Below are 19,882 nucleotides of genomic sequence, written 5' to 3'. Positions count from 1 at the left end.
TAATTTTTTTTCTACGGAAGCGTATTGCATTCACTTGGATAAAAAAAAAAAAAACTCCTGTTTTTCTGAGTAATTTTTTGGAGGGCTTTGTTTTTCTGACTATTTTTTTCTGTTTTTCGGACTAATTTTTTTTCCGCCTGTTTTTCTGACTATTTTTTTCTGTTTTTCTGACTATTTTTTTTTCCGCCTGTTTTTCTGACTATTTTTTTTTCTGTTTTTCGGACTAATTTTTTCCACCTGTTTTTCTGACTATTTTTTTCTGTTTTTCGGACAAATTTTTTTTACACCTGTTTTTCTGACTATTTTTTTTCTGTTTTTCGGACTAATTTTTTTGCACCTGTTTTTCTGACTAATTTTTTTTTCTGAGTTATCGGGACACATCGAACTCACGCGAGAACCTGCGAACTACAAGTGACTCTTTGCGGAATCCGTAGTAAGCAACATGACCGGCTTATTCAGTTTGATCAAGTTTTATTTTGATATGGGTTTAAGACACTGGGAGATACTCCTGTCTTTGAGTCACATAGATGGTATTGTTATTAGTTTGTCGACATTACGCAGGCACCTGCGGACTTTGCGTTTGTTCAGGAGGAAAGCCCATTCAGATCTGCTCGATACAGCAATGTTTGTCCAGAATCAGTTGGACAGACATGGTATGCTCCATGGATACAAGATGATGCATTTAAAATGCATTCAGGCTGGCTACGCGGTGACTCAAGAGACGATCAGGAGACTGATGAAAATACTGGACCCGCACGGTGTGCAACTGAGGCGCCGGAATCGGCTTCGCCGGCGTATGTACCACAATCCCGGCCCAAACTTTTTGTGGCATGTAGACTCTTATGACAAACTCAAACCATATGGGATCTGTATCAATGGTGCAATAGATGGTTTTTCACGAATGGTGATATGGCTACATGCTTACTCGACAAACAGTGATCCTAAGATAATTGCTGGATACTTTATTAATGAGGTGTCATCAAGGAATGGGACTTCTGCCCGAATTCGTTCGGACCTTGGCACCGAGAACTGCTTTATTGAGCAAATGCAGATGTTCTTGAGGCACGGCCATCTGGACAACTTTTCGCACAGATGTTATCTGTATGGATCGAGCAATCACAACCAAAGAATAGAGAACTGGTGGGGCTTTTTAAGGAGGCAACATGCACAGTTTTGGATGAACCTGTTCCATGATTTAAAAGACTCAGACTTCTTTTCTGGTGACTTCCTGGACAAAAGTATCATTCAGTTCACATGTCTTGAAATAATAGAGGTAAGAACTGCAACCCCCCTCCTGCCAATTGTCTACCTACTTCCATATTGTACTTCACAAAAAGAAGTAGAATACCACCCTGTGGGTTAGTTTTGGTGTGGTACTAATACTTAGAAATGAGTGTCAAGAGTTCACTCTTTGTAGGCTATATTCAAAACCTTAATCAGACAGTATTGTCAGCATAATATATTATAATTACTTAAATGAAAATTGTAAAATGGAATAAAATGTTTATGTCGGTATCTTGATGTTTTAATTAAGACTACTATTGCACAGATGTTTAAATTGGAGCTGATTTGTACTACACATTGGCTAGTTAAGTGCAACATATGTACTGCAGTTGGTATATAAAATGTGCAAACGGATTTTATCACGATTTTTCTTTAGCGAGAACTACAGGAAGTTGTTCACCTCTGGAACACTCACAGAATTCGCCCATGCAGAAATGCTGCATCTCCAGGTGGGCGCCCAGTGATGATGTACACCCTACCCGAACTTTTTGGAGCCAGAGAGTACTTGAAAGAGGTATCTCGAGAAAAGATAGAGATCTGCAGAGGAGAATGCCTTCAGAGAGGACCGTACCCCTGTGATGATACAGTGTTTGACATTTGTTGTCTCGCCATGGCAGAAAACAGTCTTCATCCACCCACCTCTCCAGAGGAAGCCATCGAGCTTTACATGTTCTTACGTGCTTACATACGAGCGCAGATTTCATGAACACAACCTGCTTGCTCTACAGGATCAAATGACAGGATCATGTAACCCTCCAAAAATGGTAGACCTTACGCACCATGAATTTAACTGTAAAGGGTATTAAAACAGTAAATTACTGTGAATTTGCTCCAAATGGACATCTCCACATTGTGCCTCGTATATCTTCTTTCTATTCCAGAAAAGCAAACGTCCAATGTATGCATGAAAAAACATGGGGAATCTTGGGTTCATTGTGTTCATCATTTATAAATAAAGGTTTCTAATACATTGTGTCTATAATGGTGTGTATGCTTAATGTCAAATGTAGCTCTTACACAATATCTGCTGATACTGAGCAGTGAAACCTTTTTCTTTTTTGATACTTAGTTTTTGTTTATTATAGCACTAAGGAATGATACATTCCTGATTTCTTTTTTTGGGGGGGGGGGGGTGTTCTCGTGAATTGGCTGTCTGTGTAATCTGCAGCAAAACAATTAGACGTAACAAAATTTGGTGACTATTAGTATTTGCTTATTATGTCATCTTTCAAACATATAAACAGATCAGATCAACTACTGTATTTTTAGGTATTTGAATGCCATGTCACTCTACATTTATGTTAAAATGCAGTTGTCATTAAACTTTCAGCAAATGAAGCATACTTATGAATATATTTTAATATAGCAAGTTCTTTACTTGAGTTTGCACATATTTAATACCCGTAACATTTAACAATGCAAGCATGGAAAAGAAACATGTCCAATTTAAAGATTGCAGGTTGAAACATATCATGTCTCACAGAGCAGGACCCTTGAACTACATAAAATCCCAAACCACCTTGTACCAGACTCACAAACACTGTCGTACTAACATTTGACATGAGGTAGAGATTCAAATTCTATTATAACAGCAAAAATACAATGATGTTTCTAACGTGCAAACATTCCCATCCATCCTAGACTGATAACAAAAGTGAATTGTTGAAAGGGTAGAAAGAACATTTTCAATCAATCTGTGCTTGTGTGAGTTATTGTTTCTTGCATTACTTACACAGACCCTAAGCTAACAAAATATTCTTCTTATATGCTATAGCCCACATTCACAGTCTAAACAATCATAGCTGGCTGAATGGGGAACAGAAAAATGTGTATGTGAACATCAGTCACTTACTCTTATGCTATGTCCATTGCATGAGTGTTGCTGGACAATATTGCCTCCATTTCAGCTCGAAGCTCAGGATAGCTACTGTAAATTGATGGCAGCTCCACTGTTGGGCCACAAGTATGGGCAATTGGCCGCCGTGCTAGCCCTTCCAAAGAGGTGAAAGTGATTTGAATTTCTTTTACACAGATAACATCCGACCCGGTCGGAAATCTCATCAGCTTCCGGAGACTTATTTCATCCAATCCCCTTATGTACTGATGTAAAAATCGCAAACTTTGGTTCTCTGCTGAAGTAGCTGGAAAAGCTGTTATCATTTTAATCACCTTTCGTGTTGTCGGTTTAATGTCCTCATACAGCTTCTTCATATCCTCTACATTAGGGAAAAACTTCCTGAGTGTTGGTCCTGCAACCTCTGCAATATTATCCAATGCATATTTTGTATGCTGGATGATTTGCTTGTGGGCAACCTGGATAAGCACAGCTCTCAAGTTATCTTGTGTCGGTACTGTTCTTACTCCCATGCGATCCATAAGATCAAGAAACTCTTCCTCATCATCGCCGATAACCGCTTCTTGCAAAGCAGTGGACAAAAGATGACGCTCAGATTGACTAAGATACAACATCAGGGAGTCAAACAGTAAATCAGATGAAACGGAGTGTTCACCAAATATGATGGCTGCCGTAAAGGCTTGTGCCAGCCGAAATGGAAAATACCCATGGTCGTTCAGTCCCTTGGCCAATATCCTGCCAACAGATTTCCATTCTTCCTCTTGCCATTTCGGGGAGAGCGATGGCACCCTCACATCTGCACCTTCTGCTGCACAGTCTAGGAATTCTGTCCAGAAGGCAGCGTATACATCCCTAGACACACCATCAGCATCTGCCCCCATTTCATCGATGAAGCTGTATTTCACAGAGTTTGTCATCACTGCTTCATCCTTGAATTGGGTAATAAGTTCATCTAAGAGAGTTACTCGGTGAAGTTTCACAGTCACATGTAAAAGTTCAAAGGAAGGACTTGGTGGTCTACCAAAAGCTGTCTCAGCATCATTAGGAGTTGAGGTGTAAGTGGGGATGTTTAGTTGTTCGTCTTCTATTGCAAGGTTTGGATCATGTAAGAGTGTATCATCAAGATCACCTAAAAATGGACCCCCTGTCAAAGGACCAAAACTGACCTCTGATGTATTACACAAAGACGTAAGATCAATAATCTGAACAGCTGCAGTGCTCAGCTCATCATCTTCCGTTGTGTGTATTTGACTTATTTCACTGCTATGTCTTTTCCACGTCAGCTGCTCCACCTTTTCCATTGTTTGTTTCTTTTGTCCACATTCTGTTGAGTTTTCATGTTGCTCATCTGTCGGTATGTCAGCTCCTTCCTCTTGGTCATCTCCACCGGCAAGGGTCTTTGTGAACAAATAAAATCTTAACAAAGCTAATTTGTGTGTGTCATAACACTCCCGCACACTTACGTCCTCATCAACTTGTGCTTCCTGAAAGTTAACGATGTCATGACTGAACTCTTCCCACTTTCCCATTGTTGACTTCTCATTTGGGAAAAACAGTTGTTTTGCTTGAGACAGGATCTCAGTTTTAGTGGCATTCTTGTTAATATCCAGAACTCTGGTTCCTCCACCGCTGCGTTTTCTGACTTGTTTGTTGTTATGTATCCACCCTAATTCTATTTTTCTGGTTGTCTTCCAGGCTCGCTTATTATTTTTTAGGTACACATTTGTTGGTTTCACTGTATTCTCTCTCTCTCCCTCAAAACCATGATCACAGACTTTGTTACCCATTGTGCCCATTTTCTTACTAAGTTTTTGGAATAAGGAAAGTCTTTTTGTATCATCTCCACCTCTTCTCTGTTTTTCCACTGAGAAACGCCTTGTAGCAATCCTATCACCATAGGCTGGAATGTAAGAGGCCAAAGCAGCATCATCTATTTCTCCAATTATCGAGCTGTCAATCTATATTTAAAAAAAAAAGAAAACATTAGACATGATGACACAAACTATTATCTCCAAGAATATTTACTTCTGTGTTTAATTCTCGGACAACAAATTACAAATGCTTAATGCAGATGATAACACAATGGACAGTGTAAGACAATAAAAACAGATTTGGAAGCTGGCAATAATGTGAGTGCGCTTATATAACATCAGACATTTAAGTTTACAGCTAAGTTTCTAATAGAGAATGCTCAGACCATATCTTAGAGAACCTGATGACCCTCCATGTGAAACATCTTGTTCATTCCAGATAAAGAGTCAAGTCTACAACAGTTTGCAGAGGTTCACCTTTTTTTGCAAGTTTAAAAAAAAGATTTTGCAACTATAAGACACAGATATTTGGAACTGAAAAATACAGTATAGTATTTCAGTTTTAAGATAAATCAACTACTGAAGAGCTAGGAATTATTACAACTCCTTTTTTAGATGAGCATAATAATTCTCAAAATTATACTTAGTCCCCACCGCCACAATGTCGTCTGTATTTTTTCATTTTAAAATTCACGCTGCGGACCCAATTGTAGCCCCCCAGCGGTCAAGTTTTGGCCTGCGGGCTGAATGTTTGACACCCCTGGTCTAAAATGTATTGGTAAAAGTATAATCATAAATTAATTTGAATGTAAAATATAGTTGAGAAAATCATTTAAAAATTAATATATACCAGCAGGAACAAATTTCCTGTGACTTACATGATCTTGTTTAATTTTCTGAATACTCTCCTCATGAACACCTCTGTTGCGTAGAAATTCCCACAGACCATCATCATCTTGTGGGAGGCCAGGGGTTGAGGATGTAGCCATTGCAATGCTGGCAATGAAAAAATGTAGGAAAAGGGCATCATCTATATGTTACGGAAGCGTATTGCATTCACTTGGATAAAAAAAAAAAAAAACTTCTGTTTTTCTGAGTAATTTTTTGGAGGGCTTTGTTTTTCTGACTATTTTTTTCTGTTTTTCGGACAAATTTTTTTTCCGCCTGTTTTTCTGACTATTTTTTACGGAAGCGTATTGCATTCACTTGGATAAAAAAAAACAATAATTGCCCGAAAAACAGAAAAAAATAGTCAGAAAAACAGGTGGAAAAAAGATTTGTCCAAAAAACAGAAAAAAATAGTCAGAAAAACAGGTGGGAAAAAAATTAGTCCAAAAAACAGAAAGAAATAGTCAGAAAAACAGGTGGAAAAAAAATTAGTCCGAAAAACAGAAAAAAAATATTCAGAAAAACAGGTGGAAAAAAAATTAGTCCGAAAAACAGAAAAAAAATAGTCAGAAAAACAGGTGGAAAAAATTAGTCAGAAAAACAGAAAAAAAAATAGTCAAAAAAACAGGTGGGAAAAAAATTAGTCTGAAAAACAGGAAAAAAAAGTCAGAAAAACAGGTGGGAAAGAAATTTGTCAGAAAAACAGAAAAAAATAGTCAGAAAAACAAAGCCCTCAAAAAAATTACTCTGAAAAACAGGAGTTTTTTGTTTTTTTTATCCCAGTGAATGCAATACGCTTCCGTAGATACAGTATGTTGTGTTGTTAAAGACATTAGAAACGTCCTTTTACCATTGAATGCCGCAAACCACTTCATAAGGTACAATATCCATCCATCCATTCTCAATACCGCTTATCCTGTTCAGGGTCGTTCTTAAATGGGTGTTTTTAATAAATGTTTTTTTGATTACATTAAAAATGAAAAATAAAATTAGAACAGTAGAATGCCTATTTATTATTATTTTGTATTAGTAGTTGTTCTTAAGCAAACACAACCGTGTAACAGAGACAAATAAAACTAATTCTAACAAAAAAATATAAACACGACGATTTTTCCAGCATTGTTCGTCGGAGTTTGTCCTTTTTTTGAGGCAGGACCAAACCCGACTGTGATGGATGAACACAGGACTGATTCGATGAATGCTGTGTAGAACTGCCTCAACAGCTGCCGTGGCAGGCCGTGCTTCCTCAGAAGCCGCAGGAATTACATCCTCTGCTACCCGTCAGGAAGCTGTGAATCCACCGGCAGATGGCAGGCAAGACGCTGAGCTGGAGAAGCTTGAAGGAGAGGAGTTCGGGCATAATGGTGTTGAACGCAGAGCTGAAGTCCATGAACAGGATCCTCGCGTGGGTCGCCCACGCCGTCGAGTTGTTCTAGGATGAAGTGCAGTCCCATGTTGACTGCATCATCCGCAGACCTGTTTGCTTGGTAGGCAAACTACAAGTGGCTCCAGCAGGGGTCCTGTGACGCTCTTGAGGTGGTCCAGCACGAGGCGTTCAAAGGACTTCAGGACCATAGATGTCAGGGCGACAGGCCTGTAGTCATTCAGACCCGAGATTGCAGCTTTCCTGGGGACTGGGATGATGGTGCAGCGTTTGAAACAAGATGGTACTTCACGCAGTTCCAGAGCTCGAGTGAAGATCTCTGTGAAGACTGAAGCGAGCTGGTCCGCGCAGACTTTGAGGCGGGATTGGGACACAAGATCCGGGCCTGCCGGTTTGTTGATCTTTTGTAGTTTGAAGATGCGTCCCACATCCCGTTCATGGATGGTCAATGCAGAAGTCAGAGGTGTGATGGTGGTCGGTGATGCAGCTGGGTGGGTGTGGGTTGTGAAACTGTCCTTTTTCAAATTTGCAGTAGGAGGTGTTTGTGACGAAGTTGCTTGTCCCAATCACAAAAAAAGGCTTTTCATTATTTTCTTTTGCGTCTCATCTTCCTTTGTCTCATCAGCTTTCCTAATTTTCTTTTGATGTCAGCAAAAGGCCTCACGAATGGACCAATAAGTTGTTGGGCAGTAGTGTCGTATTCTCAAATTGCCATTGGTTTGTTATGCAGATGCCATTTGAGAAAAACTATATATTCCAAAGGTGCTACTGACCTGAAAATTTCACTAGATGTTGGGAATAACCCAAGTAATTCATACATGCAAAGAAAGTAGAACAAATAAGATAAGAAAATAAGTTGTGTAAAAATGTGAAATAACACAGGGAAAAAGTATTGAACACGTGAAGAAAGGGAGGTGCAAAAAGGCATGGAAAGCCAGGAAAACACCTAAAATCTATCAACAATCAAACAGAAATCCAGCCCCTTGTCAGTACAAATGAATATCAGCTGGTTCAGTCCTAATTGATGGTATTCAAAAAGGTCTCATCTTATGATGGGTTAGAGCAGAGAGCTGTGTCAAGACCATCGCAAACTAATTGTTGCAAAACATAACCATGGCATTGGTTACAGGAGCATATCTACACTTCTGAAGGTTCTAGTGAGCACAGTTGGGGCCATAAATCGTAAGTGGAAAGCCAATCATACCACCATAAATTTGCCTCGATCAGGTGCTCCTCCCAAGATTTCTGACAGAGGAGTACAAAGAATCATCAGAACAGTTATCCAAGAGCCACGGACCACCTGTGGAGATCTTAAAAAAGACCTGGAATTAGCAACACCACACAAACAGTGAAGTTCGGACATGGGAACAAGATGGTGTGGGGCCGCTTTTCAGAAGATGGTACTGGTAAACCTCACATTATTGAAGGAAGGATGAATGGGAAAATGTACCGAGACATTCTTGACAAAAATCTGCTGCCAAAATTACATCAGAGCAATGCATGCGACTAGTTTCTCCATACAGCAGGCGTCTTGAAGGCTTTTGTACAAAATATTAAATAAATAACAGTGTCATTTCACATTATTACACACAACTTCATTTCTGAGCTTATTTTTTGTTCTTTCTTTGTATGTATGGATTACTTGGGTTGTTCCCAACATCTGGTGGAATTTTCATGTCAATTGAAATAGAAATAAGTTCAGAAAAGTTCTGTTCATAGAAAATATCCTAGATCTTTGAGTTCAGCTGAAGAAAAACAAGAGCAAAAACAAAAGTGTGGTGTTGAAGTTTTTCTTTGGTATATAAAGACTGGTAAGATTAACAAATGGTGTCCTGTACACACACCCTTGCCAGTATAAAAGAAATAAATCCTTGCAAAAAGAGGTTTTGCACAAGACAAAAAGACCAAAATGTAAGGCAGGGGTGTGCCTAATAAATTGGTGAGCGCAGTGCATACTCCAGCTTCCTCTGCGGGATACTTCCCACATCCTGACGTCAGGCCAACGTGTGTTGTTTTCTTCCCGTGCTGCCTCGCACCCAGACGCAGTCACACAGCAGCTCTTCAGAGGTAAGTTACACTCTACCATACTGCTACTACATAGGACTGATGAAGTGCAATATGTCACTTTAACTGTATGGATGCTTGTCACTGCATTCCTCTAAGAGTGTTATGTAATTCTCTTATGCTGATAGAGGCGTCACATTGAAACGCTTCAGCTGCCGTGGATGCTGGCTTCACATGCGGCTCTTTAATTCCAGTGTATACAGCCTTAACATAAAAGCCTCTCTGAACCGTTAAAGTGATTCTAGAACTGCGTGGACTACGCACAGTCAACATCCAGTTACAAGCGGTGGGACTTTTACGGTCTTGTGGCCCAAAAAAAAAAAAAAAAAAAGCATAAAAATGTTCCACTCGTGGGTTTCTTGTTGACATAAACGGAGGCTGCGTTGATGTTGAATCTCCTCAAATATGAAGAGTCGTAATCTGCGTGCATGAGCTCATGCCTGTGGAAGTGTGATGTGATCCTCCACAGTAGGGACGGACAACCTGATGTGGCCTCGCCATGCAATTCTATAAATCTCAGAGGAACATCCAACCCATAAATGCTCATCATGTATAGTCATTATTGTATTAGTATGCCGGCGCAATCGTACACTCCCCTCCAAACGTTTTGAAACAGTGAGCTAATTGTTTCATTCCTGCTACAGACTGAAAATATTTGGGTTTGACAAAAAAGTTACGATAGTTGTTGCATTGCAAGTTTCAGGTCGCTTCACGTCATAATCACGGAGTCAGTGGCTTGGCCCAACTCAAGTGTTACTGTTTCACCACACACAAAATGATTTGGGGTGGTGATTGTTGAACCATTTACGATTGTCGGCCCTGACCATTTTCCGAGCACATTGAGGAGATAAATAAATCCGTTTTAACACATCCCAAAACCTCAGGATAATCTTTAGAGACATCCGATAACCGGTCCTTTGCCGTCTTTGAGAAAATGCTCCCATTCGGCATGATTATCTGTGTGTTTGTAGCACACTTTTTATTTCAACACATTTTGCATGTGAGCAAAAGTATGGGAACACGTGACTGATAGGTGTGTCTTAGTACTGTACATTGATTATTCTCCGCTCAGTTTCAGATTTGGGATTTTGCTAGATATGCAACCAACATGAAAAGCAGAGAGCCGTCTATGGGCGAAAAACGTCAGTCAATGGAGCAATAGCAGCAACTATTACATTCAAGTTAATTGTATGTGTTTGCTACAGTTTACTGTTTCAACAACACCATATGGACAAAAGTGTTCTGTTTTCAGAGGAGACATGCATGTCCCATCATTTAAAACAGTCTGCGACATGCTTTCATCAAAATAATCCAAGGGTCCAGAATCGCAGCAAACTTTACATGCCTTATTTTTTGTCTCGTTGAAATTAGCCATTTTGAGGGGGTGGCCCTGAATGCACCCGTTTTTTCATGTGATCAGAAAGTACAGTGCTGCCCTTGAGATGCAAGACATCGTTCAGCCGATATTAGCAGTTGGAGTTTACTGTCAAACGAGACATAAAACAAAGAGAACTACACTTTGTGTATTTTAACACCCACATAGCTTTGCCTTAGGAAAGTCTGCCGAAAAACAATGCCAAACACCACAGACAGGCTAACAAATAGTATAGGTGTTGCAGTGTAATAACCCTTTAAGCGACAGATATTTGAAGACAAACGGTGGAACAAAACATATAGACAGACAACATAACTACACTCACATGCTTATTTTCTTTATCCTCTGCGATAAACCACTAATATTACTGCAGATTACTGAAAGGTTGTGACAGTCTCCACCGCCTATGACTGTAGCTTCAGATTCAGATTTGGGCTACATTTATATTAGTTAGAGGTGTAATCAACATGCAAACCAGAGAGCTGGGTGAAAGACAAGCAATTGAGAAGCTGAGAGAAGATGGAAAATCAGAACCATTGAACTAACATTTGTCAAAAACAATACTGTACAGCCATTTGGAATGTTATAATCATGCTCGTCATATTCATGTTTTCATGTCAAACCCACCTGCAGAAATAAAGGAATCAGTCTCATTGTTCCAATATTTTGGCAGGGCAGTGCAATTTGATGAAAACAAAACGACACCGCTGCACTGTTGTGTTTTGTTTACAACCGAGTGAACTGTATTTAGATATGCTGACGAGACGGCAACATCTTGCAGGCTGTGATTTCGTTCATTGTGAGATTGTAAAAGGCAACGTAAACAACTCCAATCATAATATTTGTGTAGTTCCAAATAAGCGCTTCAAACACCAAGGGAAAAACATTGTAGACGACAAGAATGTGAAGTCTACAGAGGATGTGGAAGGAAAAAAAAAACCAAAACTTTTTCTAAAAGACACTGTGTTCTGGTTTGAGTTCATCCAAGGCCAGAGCAGGAATGCAGTGGTCAAGTGTGCCTGTGTGCTTTTGCCAGAATGGATGCGGCAAAGCAGCCAAACCAGGAAATTTAAGACTTTTTAAAACGACTCTGAACTGGAGTTCCCCCCAGAAAGAAGTCTATAGCCAGCTGTAATTATTTGTAATGTGTAGTTCAATGCGGGGTGACAAGTGTAAGAGTACTTGCTACTACAGTGTACACTCAATAAAAAGAAATGATGATACCTAAAAATGTACGTTAGCTAATATATTTTGCACTTTAAAACAACTATTCTTTTTCTTCATAAAGAAATAAGCTTTTTCTATTGTTTCTAGTCAACAAAAAATACAATATAAATAATAATACAAGCCAGGTAATACTTTTGTATTTTTAAATGAAAAATAAAACATTTCCCAAGTAAACAAAATAGTATTTGCTATATTATCCACAGATACTGTGGAACTATTACATAAAACATCATATTAGTTTTAAAAAAAAAAGAATAAGTATTGTTAAGTATACTGCATAATTTGTCATGCAACGTCATATAACCAACCTACATATTCCAGTGGATATTTTTATGTAGCATCTAAAAATATTATAATAAAAATTACAAAATCAAATTAGTGTTCTGCCAATAAGGGTGCATTTCTTGCACAATATCACACATTGTACAATACCAGAACCCCGCCCCCTGTATTTTTCCACCAAAAAAAACATTTGTTAAAAAAAATAATGTTTTATTATCTTGTAAAATCGTACAACTAACCTATGCCAAGGTGGGGAGGATGACAAAACACAAGCTTACAGCTTTCAAAATTCTGCATTTTCCCCGCACAAAAATGTTTATATACTGTATGTATATCTACAGTAGTATATTGCTGTTTAATGCATGAAATGTCATGCAAAATCATACAACTAATCTATGCTAGGATATATTTTCTACATAAACATATTAAGATTTCCCCCTAGTGAATGAAATCGTCGGTTTTCTACTATTTTTTTGAAGGACGTAGTTTTCTTACAATATCCTAAAACTCGACTATGTGTGTAATATGTGAACTCTGTATTTTACTTTGAAAATATTTATATACTAAAAGATATCTAAAATATAAATATTAAATATTTCAAAATGGAGATTCTTCATACAATGCCCCATACAAGCATATGAAAAACGTGTGTTTAGTGTTTTTCGAAAACACACGCTACCAAAATTGGCCAACATGCTGTAATACAAATGAAATATTTCATAAAAAGAAGCAAACCGAATAAATGTGTACATTTTCCCACTAATAACAGGGCAAGATTTGTGTATGTAAGCCTACGAAATTCTATTGCAAAGAGCCTTTCCACCGTTTTTGGTGTCAAGCTGAGAAATAAGAAAATCCCAGTGTCTGTATAGTCAATTACCTATTTATTATAATCTTTTTATTAATTGTTAGAGTTGATGAGGTCAACAGGTGTCCATGTTGCTCCCCAGAAGGGGTTTAGGTCTGCTGTGTTCTAGAAACCGAGATGGAGTACAGTTAGTGGTGAAGGACCCGATTAAGTCCAGATGTGTCACTTTTTGGCAACGAAGCCTTTTAATGACTGAGAGATGCGCTCATGTGCTAAGCATCCAATGCACGAAACCCAAATTACTGGAAAAGATCGTCAGAAAGGCAGTCAAAGCATTAGGAACGGTCCCAACCGGGATGATCACATCGCGAGGATATTGAGTTGTTGTTGGGTTTTTTTCTTTCCCTTTCTTCAAAGCAGCCTGACTTAAGTCATGGCAAGTCATTCATTTGATTTGTTTACAGCTGGAAACATTTACTCATCAACAAACCGGCGCATGTGTTCCCATTTAAATAGCACTTCATCACAACCTCCATATTAGAATGCAATCAGAAGATAACAAAAAGTGTTCAAAAATAACGAAAAAGTGGGAAACCCAAATTACAAGTAATGACAGTAACCTGCCACCATTAAACTGGAATTAATTGTATGCCTGCTGCTGTTTATTTAAATTCTTTTTTTTTTTTTTTTTTTACATAAAATGCGATGGCAATATGAATTAAGTTTTCTTTTAAATGTTTGCAATATTTTTCTCTTTGTTGATGCCCCAATGCCAGCCTTTCTAAGTATTTTTTAATATGATGCCACAAGCTGGGCACACGTATCTTTGGGCAGTTTGCCCCATTTTTGCAGCAAAATGTGATTGAGGGTTAACACCGCCCCGTACACTGCTAGGCCAATGGCGATTATGGATTTCATTACCATGACAACCGGTGGCGGAGCTAGGGCGAGCAGCTTCTACTGGTGGAAGCGAAGTGTGTGTGTGTGTGTGTGCTGGGCAATAAAAGCATTTCGCATTTAACATTTCTTCAATTATATACTTGAGTGCCTTGAGGTACGAGTGACCCAACTTAGTTTTTCTAAATACAATCGGGTTGATTATTTTTATTTTTTTTTTGCTTTGACTTGCGAGCAAAATTTTGAGATATGAGGGCTTTATGGTTGCGGTGAATGCCATAAACAGGCTAACGAATAGCACCGTTGTCGGTGTTTAAAGCAACGGATATTTGAACAGACAGACAATATCACAATACTCACAGGCCTATTTTCTTTATCCTCTGTGTAAAATGATGAATATTGCAGCAGCCTACTGTGCTTGGTTGTGACAATCTCCATGAATTCTCAGAAGCTAGGGGCTGGACTGCCAATAGCCAAAATCTATGGATAGTTGATGCCCACTGTAATTGTATTGAACCCCAAAAATTCTCGATAAGCTGGGATAAACCCACACTAAATGCTTTTGGGTTGTTTTAAAGGCGACCCAAGGCTTTTCGGCAGTGGTCCATGTTTTCAACGTGCAAACGGCACAAAACCAAACAAAAATCCCAATGAAAACAGATGCTATGGTGCTCCAAGTGATCCATCCTTACTTTACAGTATTTCATCATTTCCGGAGTTCCACCGCGTCCACACTAATCTAGTCTTTTCATGTTCAACGCGCACTTGCAGCTGTTCTTGTCAGCACGAACACAATTCAAAGCTCAGTCATACACTTTTTTTTTTTTTTTTTTTTTACTTCTCGTGGCATCTGCTGTCATTAGTTTGAGACGTGGAAGGATATTTTCCTTTCAACAAAAGATGCTGCCAGTACTTTTGTAGATGTGAGGGAATGAGAGAGGAGTGGGCCATATACACAGGAGTGGGCCTTACATTGTCTTTAAAATTTATGAAGTTGTAACACATAAGAATACATACAGAAAGTGTGAGCAAGCGTCTTAGCGACAGGCTGGTAATTGGGTGAAGTCGCTGCACTTTGGCTAACCTTTTTTTTTTTTTTTTTTTTTCCAACGTTCCACACACATATGAGTAGAACATTTTACCAGATAACCCCAGTGGTCACAATATGATGAATGGGAAAACAGATGCATAAAATGTATTTTCGATCTGTCATCACAGCCCACGTCCACAATGGCTAATCAAAAGACACATCCAGTCCTCAATAATGCGTGATATCTCAATTGCATTATATATTTTAAATAGGCGTTGCCTCTGAAAAGGAACTGTTACAACTAAAATGGAAGAGCAATCTGTTCACAGTATGTTTTTAAACCAAAAATATAAATACAATAATAATTATTATTATTATGTACAACAGCGTTACAATACTATAATTTTATAAATTTGAAACAACTGAAAATAGTCATTTTGAATTTGTAGCATTAGGTCTCATTTACTGAAATCAAAAGCTATTTCAGTCAAAAACATCCGAACAGGTTAAGTTACATATTAAGACAGGAACCCTCATTTGAGAGCAGCTTCACATTGAATTTGTTTTTTTTGTACTTAAGAGTTTCCGCTTCAGCAGTTGATGTGATGTTAGCTAGATAGCTATGCCTACACCACAGAAATGCGTCTTCCCTTGGGCTATTCAGCTGGCGTGGCTGCTTTAGAGCCCCTGTGAGTGCTCGCACGTCAATGCGAGAAGGCAAGAGTGGGCGGGGCGGGCCAAATTCAGACCTGACAGCTAGCGTGTGGACAAAGGGCTTTGCGCTGGCATAGCATGAAAAGTCCTTGTGACAACCACTAGGCTATATTTTTGCGGCTCAAAATAGCGTTCATTTTTCCAGGTCATACTATTGGTACTTGACTGACGGTTGACAGTTGAGTCAGCGGACCAATTGTTCCCTCATCTTGTTTCAGGAATCAGTCCACACCAATAGCAGTCAAGATGGTCACCGAGCCCCGCCCCCGTTAGAGATGGCCTCCCCGGGCCCTCCGGCGCCTCTCCTGTGCTTCCTGCTGTGGGTGTTGGTGGCGCCCCAGCGCTCCGAAATGTGCCTGGCGTACGTGACGCACGACAGTTTCTTCTACTACTCGTGCAGCCAGGAGCCGCACGCGTGCAGTGCGGCGTCGCTGGCAGCCTGCCGCTGCAGGAGCATCCCGCTGTCAACTCTGCAGCCCCCTTTGGCGACGCCCTACTCCTCGCCTGTGTTCCGCATGCGGCGCCTGACCGTGTGGTACACGTCGCCCTGGAACACCGCCCGCCTGCTCAACAACTCAGAGGTGCACCACCTCACCCTGATGGACTGCAGCGGCGGACCCACGCCCTCTCTGGAGGGACACTTCACAGTGCAGCACCTGGAGCAACTGAGCATTATCGACTTCCCGCAAATGACCCAAACCAAGATGGACTCCGAGAGCGACAACGACCTCCATTTTGACGTCGACAGGTGGAAGTGGCGGGCCGCGTCCCAAGTGCAGGACATCTTCCTGGGCCGTGAGTTGGGGGCGGCGTTCCACGAGCAGGCCCGGCTTGGCGTTATCCACGGTTCGGTGCTGCGGGGTGGCGCGGCGGGCGTCAAGGTGTACACGGTGCAGACGCACATCGACAACGATGGCACGCTGCCATTCCCCGACCTGCGGCTGCCCAAACTGCCGGTAACTTCCGTCATCTACGTCAGCTTCGTGTACAGGAGGGAGCAGCACGAGGACTGAACTCACACAATGCAACCACCACATCATAACTGTAACATACAGACATAATAAACACTCATGAAGCAACACCTAAGAATCCTACTCATTGTGCATTGTCCAAGCAAGAATCCTGTTGATTTTCAAGGATCTCTAACCACAGGTGTTGCAGATGAGCAATAATTAATCATAAATAATTTTGGAATAAGTATAGGCCCCGGTGCTGTCAGCTAGCAGAAAGTCAGATATCACAAATAGGTACAAGTTCACAATTTTCAAGCACTCTTGAAAGACCAAGGATATTCTTTCAAGTACTGAGCAAGAACCCTATTGATTTTGAAATATATAAATATAACACCAGGGGTTATTGCTAGCAAAAGAGAAAAAGTCAGTTATGTACATGTTCCTTCTACTTAAACCTGAAGCCATCTTCAGACCAATGACTATTTATTTATTCACTTTAGTTATTTTTGGCATAGTTTATTTAGATACTGTATGTATGTATTAATTTGTTTCTTTATTTACTCAATAATTCTAATTTATTCCATAAAACAAATAATACATAATTGATTCATTTTAAAACAGAAAAATAAATTACACAATTAAAAAATAAAATACAATTATAATATTTTATTAATGTTGGTTAAATACTGTAAATTGGTTACTTAAGATGAAATTAATTTTAAAAAATAGGACTAATATTATTGATTAAATAATGTATTTTACATAAATATTTACCTTTAAAATTTTACGAATGACTTCCTTCCCTCCTCCGAGTTCGACTGTTGCTTGATGCAACGTGTCAGAAACCTCAAAGCACCACCAGGTGGCAGCAGAGCCGCGTGAGCTTCAAGCAGGCCTGAACACACAAGGTCAGCACGGTCAACCTCGTGGTTAAGCGCGTGTGTTGCACAGTGCTGAGGTTGAGGGTTTGAATCTCGGCCCTTGCTGTGCGGGGAGCTTGCGCACCGTTCATATGTGGGTTTTCTCCAGGTTCTTGGGCTTTCTCCCACATTAGCTAAATACGCAGGTTAGGTTCATCGAGGAGTAAATTGTCCGGGTGTGAATGTGACTGTGAATGGTCCGTTTGTCTATGTGCCCTGGCATCTACTAGCAACCAGTCTAGGGTGTAGGTGCCCCACTCCTCAATCCAAATCAGCTGGGATAAACTGTGACGCGCGACGTGGAATTGCACGCACCTGCTGCCCGAGACGCGCACATTATTAGCATGACAAACGTGCTAAACGTGCTCGCTGATGCCGCCTGTTGATCTTGCACCTGACAGGTTCAACCAAGCCACATTTGCGTAAGCGTTCATATGCAACACAATTGCAAGTTGACTTTATTAACGCTCATTACGGCCGCAGATGTAAATCGGCACAGATTTGCCCGTCTCGCGGCCACTAAAACGGGTTTATCATCAGACGTTATTGTTCGGCGGCCTCCTTGCGGGCGACGCGGCCATGTTGGTCTTTTGAAAAGGGCAAATCAGCCATAATTCAGTTTATAAACGGCGGCGGGCGAGGAGGAGGGGGGGGCGAGGAGAGAGAAATGCCTGCATGAATATTCACGAGGGCCTCAAACTGCCGCGGCCGGTGATTCATTAGGCATATGTAAATATCACTCACTTTAATTGCCCCTAAACCGACTCAACATAATGTTACCATTAGCAAATTATTACTTATTTGTGATCCTAAACGCTGCACAGAGACCAAGCCATTGCAATTGCAATGATTTTTATTCACTGACAACCTCTGTCACTTGTGTGTATGTGTGTCTATCCCACCTTTAACGTGGGCTACATTTGTCTCTGTAGGGACATTTTGGCTGGTTAAAATGCTAGCGTAAAAATGCTAGCATGAGCTTAGATTCCACATTCAACATCCTGGGTTTTTGTCTTTCTATGGATGTGGGCACAACCCAGAACAACCCACCTTTACTGTCGAGAAGTTTAGATTCAAATTTCTTTGTGGGGACATTTTTAAGTCGTCAAAAAGAAAAAAAGCTAACATTAGCTAATTTTCCATATTTGTATGTGTGTATGTTTTCCTGTCTTTCTGTATTTGTGGGTAAAACCTTTGCCAATCCACCTTTACTGGGCAAACTTTTGTCAAGAAAAAAGCTAACATGTGGGTGGGGGCTTTTTAATTTGTCTTTTTTATTGTATTTTATTTTAGAAAGTTCCATAAAGGACATTTTGGATGGTTAAAATACTAGCATGTTAGCGTTCCCTATTAAACTGTACTGTATGTGTGTTCACTTTCTTGTCTTTATATCTATGTGGGCTCAAGCCCTGACACCACTTTACCCTTTAGCCATATGGACATTTTTATTTGCGAGGACATTTTAGCTGGTTAAATTACTAGCATAAAAACATTTGCATGTGTGTGTATCTTGTCTTTCTGCTTTTGGGGACAAAACCCCTGACATCAGGCTGGCCAACACGAGATAAAAAAATGCTAACATGAGCTCATTTTGCATGTGCCCGGACAATTAATTTGCATGACACATGGTGGACTTAAGTGTGGATTCATGGGGGACTAACACACATTGCACATAAACTGCTTCCGTCATCCAAAAATGATGTCGGCTGTCATTCATCATTTTTTTTCCCTAGAAAGGAAATTGTCGTCTTTTTGCCTCAAATTTGCCCGATTTTAATTGACGTTACACAAAGTGTCTGAAAAACTCATTAGGAAACAAAACAAATCACCAACAAATGACGGGCGAGTAAATTAGCATCATTACGCTCGACTACAACAGCTTGCGTCAGGATAAACCATCAAAAATTTAAACATTTCTGAAGGAGCGGGATTTTTAGTTGTAATCTCCGCTCCAGCTGTCTGAGTATCAATTATTCAAAAAGTGTGGCACAATCAAATTTAACTGGACTTGCCTCTGCGCTGTAAACGCTGCCAAATTAAATGACTTCCAAATAATAAATAAGCATTTTTTATGGCGCGGTCGTCAGGCGGTGATTTAATATACACTATGTTTCGAATTAAAGCCACCCTGAAATATAGTCTACATTTAAATTAAAATCACACAAACAAGGAGGAGGAATTTTACAAGAAAATAAAAAGGCATCATTGTAATATACTACAAGTGTGCTCTAAAGACTAAACAAATGTTAGTGCAGTGTAAACACACAAGGAGAAATATACAGACTTGATGTATACATGATACTAATGCAGCCCTATGGGGGGCACAAGTCAGTGCAAACTGTAGGCCGGTCCCAAGCCCGGATAAATGCAGAGGGTTGCGTCAGGAAGGG

At 40.0% G+C, this 19,882-nt stretch overlaps 2 protein-coding genes and 1 long non-coding RNA gene across 3 annotated transcripts in view; 1 reads left to right on the top strand and 2 right to left on the bottom strand.

The window, feature by feature from the left end:
* Positions 1-2,625: 2,625 nt before the first annotated feature.
* LOC133486056 (uncharacterized) lies at positions 2,626-5,972 on the bottom strand. The gene is made up of 2 exons (XM_061790661.1): positions 5,829-5,972; positions 2,626-5,097 (listed from the first exon to the last, which is right to left on the bottom strand). Exons 1-2 carry the CDS (start codon positions 5,937-5,939, stop codon positions 3,139-3,141), a joined length of 2,070 nt encoding a protein of 689 aa, XP_061646645.1. The 5' UTR covers positions 5,940-5,972; the 3' UTR covers positions 2,626-3,138.
* Positions 5,973-9,152: 3,180 nt separating this feature from the next.
* si:ch73-52p7.1 (uncharacterized protein LOC100321084 homolog) lies at positions 9,153-18,867 on the top strand. Its single transcript, XM_061790518.1, has 2 exons — positions 9,153-9,289; positions 15,838-18,867. Exon 2 carries the CDS (start codon positions 15,895-15,897, stop codon positions 16,630-16,632), a length of 738 nt encoding a protein of 245 aa, XP_061646502.1. The 5' UTR covers positions 9,153-9,289; positions 15,838-15,894; the 3' UTR covers positions 16,633-18,867.
* The window catches only part of LOC133485998 (uncharacterized), a 31,281-nt gene continuing 28,742 nt past the window's right edge, over positions 17,344-19,882 (bottom strand). The window contains exon 3 of the long non-coding RNA XR_009790875.1: positions 17,344-17,467. This is a non-coding gene — a long non-coding RNA (uncharacterized LOC133485998). The remainder of the gene's footprint in view (positions 17,468-19,882) is intronic.

The sequence above is a fragment of the Phyllopteryx taeniolatus genome, chromosome 11 (assembly GCF_024500385.1).
Source record: "Phyllopteryx taeniolatus isolate TA_2022b chromosome 11, UOR_Ptae_1.2, whole genome shotgun sequence".
Lineage (NCBI taxonomy): Eukaryota > Metazoa > Chordata > Actinopteri > Syngnathiformes > Syngnathidae > Phyllopteryx > Phyllopteryx taeniolatus.
Note: the sequence above shows the minus strand (reverse complement) of the source record. Positions and strands in the feature narration are given on the sequence as shown.

Coding starts and splice junctions, on each gene's coding strand:
- LOC133486056 (XM_061790661.1), bottom strand. CDS start 5,939: ATGGCTACATCCTCAACCCCTGGCCTCCCACAAGATGATGATGGTCTG. Junction 5,098..5,828: donor AGAAAATTAAACAAGATCAT/GTAAGTCACAGG, acceptor TTTTAAATATAG/ATTGACAGCTCGATAATTGG.
- si:ch73-52p7.1 (XM_061790518.1), top strand. CDS start 15,895: ATGGCCTCCCCGGGCCCTCCGGCGCCTCTCCTGTGCTTCCTGCTGTGG.